Raw genomic sequence first — 19,025 nt, 5'->3', positions numbered from 1 at the left:
CCAGATATTACAGTAATGGGGATCATAAAAGGATGGATAGAAATCCAGGACTCCCAGGTCCTAGTCTATGTGCTATGTGTCTTCGATATTTCTATAGAACCCTTCCCCACAGTATCTAAGCAAGAAACTATGTTGCTTCCCATGTGGCTTGGCAGAGGACTCCAGCTAGCAGGACGGTCAAACTGGCACCTTTCAGCAGCAGATGAAAACAAATTCTTAGTGTGACATTAGGTTTTTGGTATGTAGTTTATGTACCTTGGATGCTGCTTCATTAGAATAAATATTTCTATGATACATTCCTATTTAATAGTAGAATAATAAAATATCAAGGTTTGCTGGTGACCCAGAGCCAAGGGATGCAGCCTGTGGGCCATTCTGCCATCTCTCCCCCCGCAGTGAAAACGTGAAAGATGCTTTGTTTCTAAGCTGTTCATCCTCAGCGTCTCCCCCCACCCAAAGCCTGTGTTGTTTTTTAAAGCGGCCTCATCATCTCTGTTTGATGAGAAACGCAGGCGACCTAGCAAAAGTCTGTTCCAAACAACACCCACGATTCCACTAACTTGTTAAACAGAGAGAGGCTGGAAACTGCCAAAGCCTCTGCAAGGAAAGACACGAGAGTGAGAGAGAGGAGAGAGAAAAAGCAGGTTATTTATAAAGTCAGGCAGTGGTAGGGTATCTTCACTCGGGTCTGCAAACTGTCTGCCGCTGGGAGGTCACTCCAAAAGAAAAACCCTGCAGTGCCCATGACCTGCAAGCACAATATTTGATCAGGACTGCGGGGCGGGCACCAACCCTGGCAAATTGAGATACACACATGCTCTTTAATACACAGGAGATCAGGCAGACGAACACTGAGGCTTTGGAAAAGGGACTCTGAGTCTGGTAAGTCGATTTCTGTATTTATCATGGGTTGTGCTGCCTTTTTTTTTTTTTATTTGTTTGCATACCTGTACCGCAGAGGGAATGCAATCCCCTCGCCATGCCGGTGGCACGACGCTGACACAGGGAGCCATGTGAATCACACGCCAACGACATGGATGGCACAGGTCTGAGCCTCAAGGGCTGCTTTGGTTACTACTGGGGGAGCTTTTGTCCTTATTAACAATGCTCTTTTTTTCCTTTGGTGACTTGTTAAATTCCTGGCAGGGAAGAGTGAGACAAGCTAGACAGACAGATTCATAGATTCATAGACTCTAGGACTGGAAGGGACCTCGAGAGGTCATCGAGTCCAGTCCCCTGCCCTCATGGCAGGACCAAATACTGTCTAGACTATCCCTGATAGACATTTATCTAACCTACTCTTAAATATCTCCAGAGATGGAGATTCCACAACCTCCCTAGGCAATTTATTCCAGTGTTTAACCACCCTGACAGTTAGGAACTTTTCCCTTCATGCCCAGGGCCGGCTCCAGCATTTCTGCCGCCCCAAGCAAAAAAAAAAAAAACCCCGCGATCGGCGGCGGCAGTTCAGCGGCAGGTCCTTCGCTCCTAGAGGGAGTGAGGGACCTGCCGCCCCCAAATTGCCGCACATGCCGCCCCTCTCCCTTGGCCGCCCCAAGCACCTGCTTGTTAAGCTGGTGCCTGGAGCCGGCCCTGTTCATGCCAGACTCTAGTCTCCAGATCCCCAACCACCACCTCCTCCACCAAGCACATCTACCTGGCTCTGCATTCGGTTCTAGATGAGGGCTATTACCTGGTTAACAGGGTGAGAAGGTGGCAATGGATGAAGCTCATGCTGTCTGACTCTGGTTGTTCCAGCAAGGTGCCCTATGCAGCACAATCCCAATTAGACTAGCAGCCAGTGGAACTGGGACCAGTTTATTCATGCTGACAGATGAAGAAGTTAAACTTGTGTTAGCCTACACATGAAAGGGTTACAGACCCCACCGTAGAAATGGGGTTGGACAGTGGAAAGCTCCCTATAGGAAGGGGGCTGTAGGTTGAGACAAACCCCGTAGACTTGGCATTGGACAGAGGGAAACTGTGCTGTATATGCAAGAGAGTCTCCTTAGGAACGGGTAGATTGAGGGAAAGACTGCCTCAGAATGGTGTGTACTTGCAGGAAGGTACCCCCTAGGAACAATAGTGGATAGTGGAGATTCCCCCTTAGGAACAGTGCCACATAGTGGGAGAGACCTAGGAATTGGGGCAGACCCTCTAGGAATTGTGCCAAATTAGAGGACAAACCCCCTAGGAATGGTGCCAAATGGAGGGACACCCCCTAGGAATGGTGCCAAATTGGGGGACAGAACTCCTAGGAATTGTGCCAAATAGAGGGATCAGACTCCCTAGGAATGGTGCTATACAGTGGGAAAGATGGCCTTTAGTGGGGGTGGAGGAAGCCCATTTATCGGGAAGTAGGACTAGTATTTTACCCATCAAGGTACCCCTGGAATGGGAGGAGGAGGAGAGCTGCTCTCTGAAGCAGTCTGCATGCCAAGCTCTTGCACCACACACAGACTCAGTTTCACGGGCCCCATCGACTGCCGGAACTCCTGTACGTATGGAAAATGGAAGAAACCCAAGAGCCCAGCCACGGAGTGTTTCAATCCCTCTTTTCTTCCCACACGAGCAGCCTGCCAGCCAGCAGTGTGCCTAGGTGGCGATGCGCAGTCTGGCTCAGAGCAGGACTGTACCCTCTTTGTCTGGAGCGCCGGGATTCCTCATTAGGGCTGAAGCTATAAATATCCCCCCCTTCCTGCAGCTCTGTTCTGTATGTATGTCTGAGCCAGGGCTATGGATGCTGTCAGGCCTGCTACAAGTAACCCAGAGGCCTCCTGTGATAATTAGTCTGGGGATGCCCCAGCCAAAGGCCCAGTTTGGACAGGCTGTCTGCAGGGGCAGCAAATCTAGATCACAATGTCCAGCAGGCACCAATTTCACAGCTTTGCAAGGGCCTGGGCATGCCTGTAAGGGGACCTCTGATCTTCCACTCTTACTTGGATTATAGTAGCACCAGCCAAGAGCACGGCCCCGTTGCGCTAGGTGCTGTACATACGGGCAGTGACGGTCCTTGTCCCACAAAGCTGACAGTTTAAATACACCAGACAGAGAAAGAATGGGAAGTGTTATTCCTATCCCCATTTCCAGATAGGGAACTGAGGCCCAGAGCGAGATAAGGTGACGCAGGAAGACTCTGGCAGAGGTGGGAGTTGAAGCCCGGTCTCTTACATCCCAGGCCAGTGCTGTAAGCACAAGGGCAGCCTTCTGCCTCCGCAGAGCAGACCTTAACAATAAGTTGGACTCACACCATGCTCAGAGTAGCTGGAACCCTCTGGGAGCAGCCCCCTCTCCATCCTGCTGGTCACTCTATGACAATAAGGCCAGGCCGTTGAATGCTGATCAAGCGCTTTCTGGTACGTACTGGAAGATGCCTCAGTCAGCAGGGTCATTATCCCCTCCCTTCAGGAAAGAGTGTAAGCCACTGTGTGGGTGGTTATACGGCCCTCATGGCCATGGTGTGCCAAAACCTACTGTCATTAATGGGAAGGTAGGGCAGTATTATTGAGGTAGGGCTTATTTAGTCTGCAAAAGAGAAGAGTGAGGGGGGATTTGATAGCAGCCTTTAACTACCTGAAGGGGGGTTCAAATAGGATGGAGCTCAGCTGTTCTCAGTGGTGGCAGATGACAGAACAAGGGGCAATGGTCTCAAGTTGCAGTAGGGGAGGTCTAGGTTGGATATTAGGAAACACTATTTCACTTGGAGGGTGGTGAAGCACTGGAACTGGTTACCTAGTGAGGTGGTGGAATCTCCATCCTTAGAGGTTTTTAAGGCCCAGCTTGACAAAGCCCTGGCTGGGATGTTTTAGTGGGGGTTTGTCCTGCTTTGAGCAGGGCGTTGGACTAGATGACCTCCTGAGGTCTCTTCCAACCCTAATCTTCTATGATTCTATTAATCCCATTGTACAGATGTGGAACTGAGGCGTGGGGTAGATTAAGTCACTTGCCCAAGTCACGAAAGACGTCTGTGACAAAGCCAGGAATGGAAGCCAGGTTTCCTGAGTCCCAATCCAAAACCCTCTCCAACAGGCCACCTCTCCTCCCCAGCCAACAGCTTTTGTCTCATTGCATCCAGGTGCCAGGGTCTGTGACTGCAGCCTGATGAAATATTAACAGCAACAATTTCATGCCACTAATTTAGCCCCTTTTCTTCAGCTTGCAAATTATCCATGAATAGACTTTGATCTTTATAAATGTGTTTGCTATGCAAAAGTCGATGATGAATGGTTACTTCAGCCTCTGGGTTTCATCTTGACTATTTGTCACTTCAAACAATTGCTATTCATGGGGTCTAATTGGTCACTTAAGTCACAAGGTATTGTTTCTGCTTCCTTATTGGGTGACACCTAAAGAGCTTCCAAGCAATCACTCATAATGCAAATCTTTATACAGGTCCATGTGCATTAAATATATTTGCAATGTCAGGAATCTTGGGTTCTCTTCTCAGCTTGTCACTGACCTGCTGTCTCTGTCTCTCCTCCATCCTGTGTACTTCTTGTCTATATATATTTGGAGTAGGAACTCTTACAATGTACAGCTCCTAGCACAATGGGGCTCCAATCTCATTTGTAGCATCTATAGACACTACTGTAATAATTAATAATAATAATAATATTTTTTTCATAATAAATAAGTTATCATGATCAAAATGTCACTGGCATGAATGTTCACAAAAAGCAAATGAAAGGATGGTGAATTGGATCCAGCTCTCTATTACTGCAACTCAAGGGCCACCTCCCTCAATGGTATGATAACAATACCTAGCTCTTCTATAGCACTTTTCATTAGCAGACCTCAAAGCACTTGACAAAGGAGGTCAGTGTCATTATCCCCATTTTAAAAATGGGGAAACTGAGACAAAAAAAGAAGGGAAGTTACTTGTCCAAGGTCACCCAGAAAACCAGTGACAGAGTCAGGAATAGAGCCCAGGTCTCCTGATTCCCTCTCCAACGCTCTAGGCTCCATGCCTCCCCATGATAAACTCCCTCCTGCTTCCTATTTCTAGTCACTTGTGCCTGACCTAAAGTTGCTCATATTTTTCCCACTTCCATACAGGTTCCATGAGGTTCTGCACAATGCACTGGGCTTCCGTCCTGATAGTAGCTGGGCTGTGTGGGGTCTCCCTGGGCCAGTATGAAGATGAAGAAGATATGTACTGGTTGCATCAGTACCTTCGCAGCCAGGCGTTGTCCTATAACTACGTGCCATACTACGAAGATGAGGTCCCCCATTACCCTTATGTCCCACCTGGGTCCCCCTTTGCGGAGCCCATCCTTGAGCCCGTTTCCCGGGAATGCCCCCAGGAGTGCGACTGCCCCCCCAACTTCTCCACGGCGTTGTACTGCGACAGCCGCAACCTGAGGTACCTTCCCTTTGTGCCTTCCAGGATGAAGTACGTCTACTTCCAGAACAACCAGATCACCACCGTCCAAGAGGGGGCTTTCGACAACGCCACAACACTGGAATGGATTGCGCTGCATGGCAACCAGATAACCAGTGAGAAGATGGGCAAGAGGGTCTTTGCCAAGCTCAAGAACCTAGAGAGGTTGTATCTGGATAACAACAACCTGACCAAGATGCCCAGCCCCCTGCCCAGGTCCCTGAGAGAACTCCACCTGGCTTACAATCAGATCACCAGGATCCCATCCAACGCTCTGGAGGGTTTGGAGAACCTTACTGCCCTGTATCTCAGCCACAACCAGATCCATGATATAGGAGCATCTTTCAAAGGGTTAAAGTCCTTGATCCTTGTTGACCTGAGCTACAATCACCTCAGGAAGGTCCCCGATGGCCTCCCAAGCTCTTTGGAGCAGCTCTACCTAGAGCACAACTACATCTACACCATCCCTGATGAGTATTTCAAAGTGTCCCCCAAGCTGCTCTATATCAGGCTGTCCCACAACAGCCTGACCAATGATGGGCTCTCCTCCAACACCTTCAACACCAGCAGCATCCTAGAGCTGGATCTGTCTTATAACAGGCTCCAGAAGATCCCCCGGGTTAGCACCAACCTCGAGAACCTCTACCTCCAAGGGAACCAAATCAATGGTGAGCAGCCTCCCAACAGCACCCTCTTGATGCTAGGGGATCCTAGTGTCAAATGGTCAGGACAAGGGGTAGGGAGATGGGGAGCCAGGTTCTGGCACTGTTTGTTGGAAGCAGCCTGGTCTAATGGCCTGAGCAGGGGGGCTGGGATTCAGAAAACCTAAATTCCATTGCTGTCTCTACCACTGATTTCTTGTGTGGCCTTAGGACAGTCACTTCCCTTCTCTGTGCCCCAGTTTGCCCCATCTACATGGTACTTTTGTAAAGTGCTTTGAGATGTTGGGATGCACGGTGCTCTGGTAGGTGCAAGGTGTTATCCTTTTGCTCAGTGGAAGTCTTTCTCGTGTCCAGGACCGGCTCTGGCTTTTTGGCCGCCCCAAGCAAAAAAAAAAAAAAAAAAACCGGGGCGGCCAGAACGGCAAAGGAAAAAAAAACAAAAAAACCCTGCGGCGCGGCCGGATCGCGGGTGCAGGGGGACAGGCTGGGGGGGAGGGGGAGTGAGCGGGCGGGAGAGAGAGAGAAGGGGGTGGCCAGGGCTACAGCAGGGGCGCTGCCACGCGGCCCCTCCTGCTGCGCCACCTCCTGCCGCCTGCCGCGAGGGCTCCGCTCCGGTCGGCGGGGAGGGAAGGAAGAGGACTGCCCTGCAGGGCGCTCTGGTTCTCCGCGCCACCGCCCCCTACAGGGCGGCCGGAGCGGAACAAGAACAACAACAACAAAAAAGTGGCCGTGCCGCCCTAGGATTGGGCAGAATGCTGCCTCCAACAATCTGCCGCCCCAAGCACCAGCTTGCTCAGCTGGTGCCTGGAGCCGGCCCTGCTCGTGTCTGTGAGATTATCTTTTTAAATTCTGCAAGCTGAGGTAGAACTCCACAGAGAATTTAAAGGTGAAGAAATCTCGAGATGGAGATATATTAATGATTAAAAAAATACTAGCTGAATTAAATGGTCAGAGATCAGATGACAAAGGTCATCTTAGGCACAAGTGATGTGGCTGCACTGAGAATGGGGGATGCCACTGAGAGAAGAGGACATAAGAAAGCATAGTGTATAAGAATAGGATAGTATCCCTTTAAATATTTTGAGAACACTGTCGTGGTGCTCACTATATTAGAAGCCAGTGAGAGCAGCAGCGTGTAGGTGGCTAGGTCTGGTGTGTTTGTGTACATCGAGTAAACACAGTTATTTGGGACCCAGCTGTGCGCCCATGTGGCTTCTTTATATAAACTTTTGTTGTGTAAAGAGCAAAAAAGCACAACAGAAAAGGTGTGAAAAGAACAGAAAGAAACTCATCCTTTGCATGACAGGCGAAAGACAATATTCTGCTCCCCCTCACGCTGGTGCACAGCTGAATAATCCTAGAGACGTACATTTGGTTCCCTGCACCAGGATGTAAACTGTGGTGCAAGTGATGCACCTGATTCCGTTCTCACTTACATGGGTGTAAATGGGGAGTGACTCCGCTGAAGTCAATGGTGTGGGTGGGAGCACAGTTGGGTCCAGATGACACAGGGTTGGTCCGGAAGGAGGGGTAAGTGGCAAAGTGGAGTAACGTATGCCACTCTTTGGCACTCAGTGGGAGTGCAAGTCTGTGGGGCCCCGATTCAGACCTGAATAGTGAGCACAACTCCTATTAAACCGAATGGGGATTGTGTCTGCTTACACCAGACCTGAAGCTAACTCTGGGAATATGGGTAATGGTGTAGGTGCACCTTCCCATTTACGTGCATGAGCAAAGGCTGCTTTCTGAATGCCACATCAGCGCAAGGTTTGCTACTTTGCCACTTAGGGTATGTCTACACTACAAGAGTAGTTCGATTTTACTTAAATCGAATATGTGGAATCGATATTGCAAAGTCGAACGTGTGTGTCCACACTAAGGACAGTAATTCGACTTTGTGAGTCCACACTAACGGGGCAAGCGTCGACATTGGAAGCGGTGCACTGTGGGCAGCTATCCCACAGTTCCCGCAGTCCCCGCTGCCCATTGGAATTCTGGGTCGAGCCCCCAATGCCTTCTGGGGAAAAAAATGTGTCGAGGGTGGTTTTGGGTAACTGTCGTCATCCAACCGTCACTCCCTGAAAGCGCCGGCGGGAAATCAGTTCGCGCACTTTTCTGGTCAGTGACAGCGCGGACGCCACAGCACTGCGAGCATGGAGCCCGCTGCGACCATCGCTGCAGTTGTGGCCGTTGTCAACGCCTCGCATCTTATCATCCACCTTTCCCAGAGGCAGATGCAGATAAATCAGGCGAGGAGGCTACGGCACCGCAGTGAGGGCCTGAAGTCTGAGAGTAGCACAGACCTGTCAGAAAGCACGGGACCCAGCGCCGAGGACATCACGGTGGCAATGGGTCATGTGGATGTTGTGGAACGGCGATTCTGGGCCCGGGAAACAAGCACGGACTGGTGGGACCGCATAGTGCTGCAGGTCTGGGATGAATCCCAGTGGCTGCGAAACTTTCACATGCGGAAGGGGACTTTCCTTGAACTTTGTGAGTTGCTGTCCCCTGCCCTGAAGCGCAATGACACCCGGATGCGAGCAGCCCTGACTGTCCAGAAGCGAGTGGCCATAGCCCTCTGGAAGCTTGCAACGCCAGACAGCTACCGGTCAGTCGCGAACCACTTTGGCGTGGGCAAATCTACCGTGGGGGTTGTTGTGATGCAAGTGGCCAACGCAATCGTTGAGGTACTGCTCTCAAAGGTAGTGACCCTGGGAAACGCGCAGGCCATCATAGATGGCTTCGCCGCGATGGGATTCCCAAACTGCGGTGGGGCTATAGATGGAACTCACATCCCTATCCTGGGACCGGACCACCAGGCCCGCCAGTACATCAACCGAAAGGGCTACTTTTCAATGGTGCTGCAAGCACTGGTGGACCATAGGGGACGTTTTACAAACATCAACGTCGGATGGCTGGGCAAGGTTCATGACGCTCGTGTTTTCAGGAACTCAGGTCTGTTTAGACGGCTGCAGGAAGGTATTTACTTCCCGGACCACAAAATAACTCTTGGGGATGTGGAGATGCCTACAGTCATCCTCGGGGACCCAGCCTACCCGCTAATGCCCTGGCTCATGAAGCCCTATACTGGCGCCCTGGACACTGAAAAAGAACTCTTCAACTACCGGCTGAGCAAGTGCAGAATGGTGGTGGAGTGTGCTTTTGGCCGTCTCAAGGGGAGATGGAGAAGCTTACTGACTCGCTGTGATCTCAGCGAAACCAATATCCCCATTGTTATTGCAGCTTGCTGTGTGCTCCACAATCTCTGTGAGAGCAAGGGGGAGACCTTTATGGCGGGGTGGGAGGTTGAGGCAAGTAGCCTGGCTTCTGATTACGCCCAGCCAGACAGCCGGGCGATTAGAAGAGCCCAGCGGGACGCGCTGTGCATCCGGGAGGCTTTGAAAGCTAGGTTCCTGAGTGAGCAGGGTAACCAGTGACTTTTCAGTTTGTGTACAGAGAAGCTGAACCTGCCCCCGTTTCTTTACCCACTAAATGTTCAGTATCCTCTCCAGTTACATACCCCGTTCCCCCCCTTCCAACACACGTTTAAAAATAAAATCACTTGAATTTTGTTAATGAACACCGTTTTCTTTATTACTGTTTTCGTGGGAAAGTGTTGAACCTGGGACGCAGACTGTGGTGGGGAGCGGGTGTAGTGTAGTGATGCAAATGACGCTTCCAAACTCCAGGAATGACAGGCTCCGCGGTGGTGGACTGGTGGTTTCAATGGAGCCTGCCACCCCTCCTGTTTGGGACTCTGTGTGGGGGGGGGCTATGTGACTTTGTGGCAGGGGGAGGACGGTTACAGATCCCCTGCTGCGTGGCTCTGTGATCCAGGATAAGGACCGCCGCATAAGATCTGTAACTGCCCTCCCCCGCCACAAAGTCACAGAGCACCCCCCACCCCCCACAGAACACTAAAACCACCTCCCAGACTGACCAGGGTAACTAGTGACTGCAATGTGTGTGTGCCCTGCTGCTGAACCTGCCCCCGCCTCTGTACCCTGCTAAAGGTGACTGTCCTGTCCAATTACCAACCCCCTTCCCCCCCTTCAGACAGACTCTCCTCTAAAGAACATGATGGAAACAGTAATTAACAGAAACGTATTTTTTATTATCAACTACACATGAAACTGGGGGGTGAAACTGGGACGGGGGCTTGGGTGAGGCGGGAAGGAAAGGACTTGTCAAATTTTGGGGAATGAGAGCCTTCTAGTAGTAGAGCAGTCTGCAGGGGTGGAGTGAGAGTTTTCACGGACTCTGCCGCCCCTCCTTCTTTGGACTTTGGGTGAGGGTGGTATGGGACTTGGTGGCGGGGGAGGGCGGTTAGAGATACACTGCAGCGGGGCTCTGTCCTCCTGCCTCTGGTCCTGCAGAACATCCACAAGGCGCCGGAGCGTGTCCGTTTGCTCCCTCAGTAGTCCAAGCAGCGTTTGAGTCGCCTGCTGGTCTTCCTGCCGCCACCTCTCCTCCCGTTCCATGTTTGAACGGTGCATTTGGGACAAGTTCTCCCTCCACTGGGTCTGCTGGGCTGCCTGGGCTCGGGAGCAGCCCATAAGTTCCGAGAACATGTCCTCCCGTGTCCTCTTCTTCCTACGCCTAATCTGCGCTAGCCTCTGGGAGTGTGATGCCAGGCTACATTGGGAGACAGTCGCAGCTGTGGGAATGGGAAAAAGGGAGTGAATTCCTCAGAAAGATAAATTTCGTTGTGAACAAAGAACATAGTCTTTCTCTGTGAACAAGACCATGCACAGCACCTATCACATGCGCACTCAGGACAAGGTCGAATTTTCGGCCTTCGCATTCAGTGCCTGGGGTCTTGCAGTGCAGATCAGAGAAGCGGGGCAGGACACCGGAATTTCTGTAGCAGGCCGACATGGTAAGCCGTAGACTTGTGGCTGCTTAAAACTTTAATAGTAGCACTGGCCTCCTTTCACATTGAAAGCAATGCCAGTCCCTGCTGCCAGCAATCCGGCAAGCATGAGCTCTGCCCCTGTCCCACCCCCTCGCAGCTGTCCCAGGGAAAGATCCCTGTATGCTGCCCCTCTCCCGCCTCCACCGCGTGGCTGTAAACCGCCGGTTACAGTTCTGTAAAGGAACGGGCAAGCAGTCCCAATACTAACATTCCCCTACCTAATTCAAAGCAGGTCACCATGAGCGACATCACCCTGATGAGGATCTCAGACACGGAAAAAGAAAGAATGCTTCGGGAAAGCCTGCAAAGACCAGGGCCGTATGCCGCCATGCTCTGCAGGGCAATGATCCCGGAGTACTTGCTTGTCTCCTGGCGCGGAAATGTCTGCTATTACGGAGGACCCAATAAGGCCGCTCTCCCCAGGAACCTGATGCAAAGGCTTTCCAATTACCTCCAGGAGAGCTTCGTGGAGATGTCCATTGGGGATTTCAGCTCTATCCCCGGACATATAGACCGCATTTTACTGTAGCTGCACTGGCAGGGACTAAACAGTAGAGCGGCTTGGGCAGAACAATCATGCAAAACCGGACATTGTTAGATTTTTTTTCAATAGTTGCACTGCCCAGGACTGAAACGTTAAGCGCCTAGGGCACACTAATCATGAGAAACCCATTGTTGTTATTGTTGATATTCCTGTTCTGTTAAAAATAAATGTTTAGATGTTTAAAACACTTACTGGATGATCCTTCCCCTGAGTCTGTGTCCGGGTTAACGGCTGGGGACGGTTGGTAGGGGATCTCTGTAAGGGTGATGAAGAGATCCTGGCTGTCGGGGAAATCAGCGTTGTAAGCGCTGTTGACTGCCTCGTCCTCCTCATCTCCTTCCTCATCTTCCCCGTCCGCTAACATGTCCGAGGAACCGGCCGTTGACAATATCCCATCCTCAGAGTCCACGGTCAGTGGTGGGGTAGTGGTGGCGGCCGCACCTAGGATGGAATGCAGTGCCTCGTAGAAACGGGATGTCTGTGGCTGGGATCCGGAGCGTCCGTTTGCCACTTTGGTCTTCTGGTAGCCTTGTCTCAGCTCCTTGATTTTCACGCGACACTGCGTTGCATCCCGGCTGTATCCTCTCTCTGCCATGGCTTTAGAGATCTTCTCATAGATCTTTGCATTCCGTCTTTTGGAGCGCAGCTCGGAAAGCACGGACTCATCGCCCCACACAGCGATCAGATCCAAGACTTCCCGATCAGTCCATGCTGGGGCCCTCTTTCTATTCTGAGATTGCATGGCCATCTCTGCTGGAGAGCTCTGCATCATTGCCAGTGCTGCTGAGCTCGCCACGATGTCCAAACAGGAAATGAGATTCAAACTGCCCAGACAGGAAAAGGAATTCAAATTTTCCCGGGGCTTTTCCTGTGTGGCTGGTCAGAGCATCCGAGCTCGGACTGCTGTCCAGAGCGTCAACAGAGTGGTGCACTGTGGGATAGCTCCCGGAGCTATTAGCGTCGATTTCCATCCACACCTAGCCTAATTCGACATGGCCATGTCGAATTTAGCGCTACTCCCCTCGTTGGGGAGGAGTACAGAAGTCGAATTTAAGAGACCTCTATGTCGAACTAAATAGCTTCGTGGTGTGGACGGGTGCAGGGTTAATTCGATATAACGGCGCTAAATTCGACATAAACGCCTAGTGTAGACCAGGCCTCACATGCACCTCGTAACATACGCTGTCATTTTACACCAAGACTGATTTGACTCATGGGAGTTGTACCAGTTCACTCCAGCTTGCATTTGGCCCATGAAGTGCACTTGTGTCTATGCATTTGGGCTTCTGCCTAACTTAATCCTGTATCCATTCCCGGGCTGGAGCACTGGCTGCTTGACATTACCGGCCCGGAGGCCAAAAATTGTGACACTCCCCTCTCTGGGGTGCTAAAGCGCCACAGTGCATCTCTTCCACCCTACTGCTCCCAGCATGCATCATCCTTACAGACAATTAGTGAGAGCTGTTGCCTGGCCTTTCCGGCAGCCTCCTCGGCACAGGAACTAAATCCATCTGCACTGGCCCAGAAACTCCAGTGTGGATTTAGCTGGGGTGTCCTGGGTGATAGTGACACTAAAGCCTGAGCAAATGTCTGATGGAGGGTCTCCATCAGGGTGGGATGATGGGGTTTGTGCTGGGGTCAGATGGGGCCAGGGGTAACAGGGTCTGTGCTGTCACAGGGGTTCTTATATCTGCTCACGTTGGAACAGTTAGCAAATGCTTTTCACTTGTGGCAGTCCCTGAGCCATCCCAGATCAGAGATTTGGGCACAGGATAAATAGTCTTTCTTGATCAGCGGTTCTCCATCAGGACTGGCATCTCCAGGCTTCGATGACTGCTGCTGTAGGCTCCCCCTGCCCTACTCAATGCTGAGCTTCTGTCTGCTTCCTCTTTACCGGTGCACATTACATTCGAAGGCAGAGGTTCTCAACCTTTTTCTTTCTGAGGCCCCCTCAACATGCTATAAAAATTCCACGGCCTGTCTGTGCCACAACAACTGTTTTTCTGCATATAAAAGCCAGGGCCGGCGTTAGGGGGTAGCAAGCAGGGCAATTGCCCGGGGCCCCACACCACAGGGGGCCCTGTGAAGCTAAGTTGCTCAGGCTTTGGCTTCAGCCCCAGGCGGTGGGGCTTCGGCTTTCTGCCCTGGGCCCCAGCAAGTCTAATGCCGGCCCTGCTTGGTGGACCCCCTGAAACCTGCTCGTGGCCCGCCAGGGGCCACTGTTCTAGGGGGCTATGGAGTTTCCAGACACCTGTGCAATGTAGCGTGCACACAGCTGAATGGAAAGCAACAGAGCCAAGGAATTAGTCTGGCTCAGTGGGACAGTAGTGTACCATGTCGCAAGAGACACCAGGTGCCGTGTGAGGTCTCATTCAGAGGACTCCCTCGCACATGCTGTCTGTGACTTTGATTCGGCTGTTACACCACTTGTCACTAGCCACGGCAGAAGTCCCATCTGTAGGGACAGCATCTCCTGGTTGAAAAGTCTTTGTGGCCCACCTCTCTTTTTCGATTCCTAAGGTCACTTATTGGTTCCCAGAAACCAGCTGCCATCAATGGAAGCTCTGCAGGCCCAGACTGGAGAGGGGATGCAACCCTAAACTGTAGCTTGCGTGCTGGCTACTTAGTTAATAACATCTCCATCTATTTCCAATACACATGGAACAAATACAGGAAGGAGGAAGCCTTCAGTCCGTGACAGCATGTAACTGAAGCAACCAATATCGTGGGCTCCAGTAACCAGTACACAAAGGTTACTGGGTTCTTCCATAGATGACTCTTCATTCAGAGGATCCCAAGAAGACACATGCAAAGAAGAAAAGATGCTTGGTTTTGTCTGGTCCTTTCTGTCTGCCTCGCTCTCTATCCCTCCTTACTGGGATCCACTAAACTTTTACCATCAGCATCTCTTTAAAATTTCTCCAATTTGGCACCATCAGGGAATTCTGCTTTGGACCCGTTTATTCTAAAACCTTGGATCACCCAAAGCAGCTTGGATGTAATGGGCAGCTTCTTTCACATCGGAAAGTCTCATGTCAGCGTCTAGATTTCTCTCCAAAACATCCAAATCACAGGAGCAACATTCCTGTTCAATATTTGGTTCCCCCCTCAAAGGCAAATGGAAAAATCTTGTTTGAGATTCTAAATGTGCTATTTTGGGGGGGGTTGGGAACCTTTCGCCTGACAGTCACCACTTCGAATCCAGACTGGGTCCATTGCTGACCATAAGTCATTAATGTTAATTTCTGAAGGATGTTCAGTACCCTGAAGGGGTTTCATCTTATTATTTATTATTGTCTTGCTTGTAGACTCAACCGAGATCGGGACCTTAGTGTGCTAGGGGCTGCATAGACTCATGGTAAGAGAGCGCTGCCCCAAAGAGCTTGCATGCAGATCCTCAAAGGTATTTAGGTGCCTAACTCCTATTTATTTCAGTTTACCTCCAAAGTGGATTATGCTAATTCAGAATAAGGCATTCCTATTCTGGAATAAGAACATCCACACATGGAGTGAATCAGGAATAGTTAATCTGCTTTAAATTCACATCCTACCTTTTTCTGGATTATTTTTCATGTGCCAACAAACCCTTGGTCTCTTTTGCCTTGCTTTGCCATCTGTACAATGCAGATAAGAGCACTGCCCACCAGTGTTGGGAGGGTAAATCCATTTTTTAAAAATTGTGGGGTGCTCAGTTACTATAGTTATGGGGGCCATATAAGCACTTAAGACAGACACCCCAAAAGGGGCCCCTCCAGGTTAGTGGAAGCATCATGTGTGGGAAGCTTGCCCTGTCATTTCCTGTGCTGCCCAGGTTCTGTGGTTAAACAGAAGCCTTTCATCTCCAGAACCAACCTGGCATCTTTCACCAGGGTGAAAGTCACTGAAATAAGAAAACAAACGGAACATTTTTTTTAAGCTGAATGCCTGGAAAAATCCATTCCTGCTTCGCTCCCCTGACAAGCCCTGCGATCAGGATGCTCTGTAATATCAGAGAAACCTGAGCAACAAGCTGTGCTGCCTGCATCACTTACTTAAATTAAGTGTTAGTGATGCCATCAACGGTTTTAGGGGAAACGCATGGCCCTGCACTGGGAAGTGACAGACATGCAAAACGAGAACAGACTCCCAAATGTTTGCTTTCAACATGTGCAATTGTTGAGTCTGCGCCTAGATGGCGTTAGATCATGCTGGCGCTCAACCCCTTGTGTTTATTTGGTCATGCATTTTTACGGCTGTTTTAGCAGCTGAGCTTGAAAGAATTCAATGGGGTTCTCTGAAGAGCTTTATTTCCCTGGAGTGAATGAGGAATGCTGCAGATCGACAGAATCGAGAGGCAGTGTTTTGTTTTAACACAGACCTGGAGCCTCTGCTGAGCTTTTAAGATAATGATGTTGTGATCTCCTGGACGGAAAACATTCTCCCTGTGACTCGTCTCTGATGGACAATACCACTTTGTCTTTAGTGTCTTCATCCAAGGATCTCAAAGAACTTTACAAATCCTAATGACTGAAGCTGAGGCAGTGTGGACCAGTGGATGGGGCACTGAACTAGGTTTGGGGAGAGATTGGTTTGACTCCTGGCTTTGCCACTAACGAGCTGTGTGACTTTTGGGCAAGTCATTTAACCTTCTCACCCACTCACTGTCTTGTCTTCTGAAGCTTTTTAGGGCAAGGGCTGTCTCTCACTATATGTATGGACAGTACTTAGCACAATGGGGCTTGGATCTTGGTTGGAGCCTTTAGCTACTACTGCATGTTCCCATGTAGGTAAGTAGGTTCAGGTACTCTACAGACTAGTATTTAAGTACTTTAAATGTTCTGTACTTAGTACTTGACTTTAAGTACATTTTAAAGGTACTTAAAGAATAAATAACTTTTTTAATCTGCAAATACTTTTTCAAAATAGCTGTAGGAAACCATCACGTCCCTCCCAACTGTCCCAGAGTCTCGCTGGCCCCCGGAACCCACTGTCCCAGCTTAGGGTTTCAAGCCCTGAGTTCCAGCTGCCAGGGCTTTTTTCTGGCCCTGCTGTCGCACTAGTCAGGGAGGGTGGCAGCCTTGCCCCCCCACCTTCGTTTCCGATTGGTCAATGCAACCGGCAGCAGGAGACCTGCTCCCCGGCCCAGCTGCAATGGGGAGACTTGTTCACAGCACCTGGGGAAAGTCCAGAATACAAGGCCCCTTTGTATGGATACTTTTCTGTAGCAACAACTCTGTGATGGGCCAGTGTCCAAAGAAAAAACAGATCAGCTATTGTAAGAATTAGCTTAATTTTTATAATACGGGGGTTGAAAGAACTTGTACGTGTATTTATAAATACATCAGTTCTATTTCCACAGCATACTTGTACTTCAAAGTTCTCTGTAATGGTGTACTTGGCACTTATATGGAAATCCATTTTATCAGTACATACGGCAACACTGTGCTGCTGTAATAGAAATAACAGGGAAATGGAGGCAGTGAGAGATGAAGTGACTTGACCAAAGACACGTAGTGAAACAGTAGCAGAGGCAGGAATAGAATTCACATTTCCCTGCTCTTACCATTAGTCAGGGCTACTCCCCCTGTGAAAGAGCTACAGAGGGCCAGGGGGAGGCTCAATGCCTATTCCCTGCCCCGCTGTCCCCGTGTGGTGCTGGAGAAATGGAGTCTCACTGTTCTCCCAAGTCTGCATGTGAGCAGCGCAGTCACCTCCCCAGCTTTAAACAAGGAACATCTGTGCTAAGGAATTCTCTCTCCCCGGCTAGGTATTTGTTAAGTCTCCGCCAAGTCCTGGAGCTTTGCTGCCCCCTGGTTGCTCTCTTCCTTCCCAAAGGCTGCACGGAAAGCTGGAGCATGTCCCTCTCCAAAACACACCCTCTCCCACAATACAACAGGGGGCTTTCAAGGTTTGCTGTGACTCTGTAGTGGCTCAGCTGGGATCACAGCAGCCCCCTTCACTGCTAGCAGAGAGATCTTGCTAGAAGTAAGGAAAACAGACCCAGCCCTGCTCTGCAATCTACTCCCCTTCCCAAGGTTAACAGGAGGGCAGGGTCTGACTCCTCCCTCAGCTACGCGAGTGTAACTCCATTGACTTCAGTGGGGTGACTCCTGATTTACACAGGAATAAATGAGAGGAGAATCAGGGCCGGGGCATTTTCTGCCCTTTCAGACATGGCTAGTGATTTTGGTAGCCTCCGTTTGTTGGGTGCCCAACTTTAAGGGTCCTGATTTACAGAGAGCAGGCAGTCAGCACTGTCTGAAAATCAGGCCTCCTGAAGGTTGTCTCAAAATCGTTACTCAGTTCTGAAAGCCTTGGCCCTGGTTCAAAGTACTACATGAGATACAAAGTACAAACCCCACTGAGATAGCCCAAGTGTGTTTTTTAGTTATGGGGGGGATTTTTGGAGGGGTGGGGGGGGGTAAAGGGGGCAGAATGGTTCTCAACTGAATTTCAAAGGCCCTGTGTCTGCACTATGGAGCAAGACATTGCGCTGTCCAAAAAAGTATATTACCGGAGTGCCTAGGCATTCTAGTCATGTCCACTGTTATGACTATTACTTCCCATGGTGCTGTTAGTCCGGATCTATCCTAGACACGGCTCTTTTCCAGCAGGATTGTATGAACACTAGCTAGCGAGTCGTGGGCTCTGTCTCTTAGCGCTCTGTCTCCTTTTCTCCCTGCAGAATTCTCCATCAGCAGCTTCTGCACAGTCGTCGACGTCATGAACTTTTCCAAGCTCCAGGTCTTGCGGCTGGATGGGAATGAGATCCAACGGAACGCGGTGCCCCCGGATGCCCCCCTCTGCCTGAGGCGTGCTGCCGTCATTGAGATTTAAACCCCTCCCCTTCCCCCCGTGCTCTCCTCCAGTCCTCAGGGCAGCACCACAGCCGCTCCAGTAATCCAGGCTGGGGGGGGGGGTTCACTCTCGTTTTAACACGGCTTGATGGTTTGTTTGGCTTCTGCAATAGCGTAATATGGGTGGCACAATAGTAACCTGTGCAGGGTTCCCTGCCAGAGTAGGAAGGATGTGTCATTAACTCCACCCACTAGATGCTACCCCTTTTAGCCTATCAGGTCACACCAGTATGGAGGCAGGTCTCTGCTTTGTCCTATAAAAACCCTACGGTTCTCTCTCTAACCAGCCAACCAGTTCTCTTGATGATTCCCCACCATTGTCTTGCGGCACGCGTGTCCATGCGGCTCCCACCAGCATGGGTGGGTTGCCCAGAGGGGACTCAAGTTGTCTCTGTTCAAATGCATTGGATTTGAAAGTTTGATGCCAGCTGGGATGGTTTTGGAGTTCATGTTCTGTGTAGGAGGAACTGTGGTAAAGGGATCAGAGACGAGGGAGGAGGAGAATTCAAGTTTTTCAAAGGTAGTGTGGAAAAACAGAACAGGCCAGGATGGGGATGGGGATCATTTGAAGAGAGACTGTGGAAGAGAGGAGCAGAGAGGAAGGGTGAGAGGAAAATTCTAATGGAAAAATAGCTAAAATCTATGGTTCAGAACTTCACCAGGTGTAAATGGGTGTAGCCACATTGAC

General features: G+C 50.3%; 1 protein-coding gene across 1 annotated transcript; it reads left to right on the top strand.

Moving 5' to 3' along the window:
- Positions 1-5,060: 5,060 nt before the first annotated feature.
- FMOD (fibromodulin) lies at positions 5,061-18,317 on the top strand. The gene is made up of 2 exons (XM_065404372.1): positions 5,061-6,048; positions 18,166-18,317. Exons 1-2 carry the CDS (start codon positions 5,061-5,063, stop codon positions 18,315-18,317), a joined length of 1,140 nt encoding a protein of 379 aa, XP_065260444.1.
- The last annotated feature ends 708 nt before the right edge of the window (positions 18,318-19,025 follow it).

This window comes from Emys orbicularis, chromosome 4 (assembly GCF_028017835.1).
Source record: "Emys orbicularis isolate rEmyOrb1 chromosome 4, rEmyOrb1.hap1, whole genome shotgun sequence".
NCBI lineage: Eukaryota > Metazoa > Chordata > Testudines > Emydidae > Emys > Emys orbicularis.
The sequence above is the reverse complement of the archived record's forward strand: the minus strand, read 5'-3'. Positions and strand labels throughout refer to the sequence as shown.

Excerpts from the sequence above, each read along its gene's own strand:
- FMOD (XM_065404372.1), top strand. The coding sequence starts at position 5,061 with ATGAGGTTCTGCACAATGCACTGGGCTTCCGTCCTGATAGTAGCTGGG. Across the intron at positions 6,049-18,165 it reads CCAAGGGAACCAAATCAATG|AATTCTCCATCAGCAGCTTC; the intron begins GTGAGCAGCCTC and ends TTCTCCCTGCAG.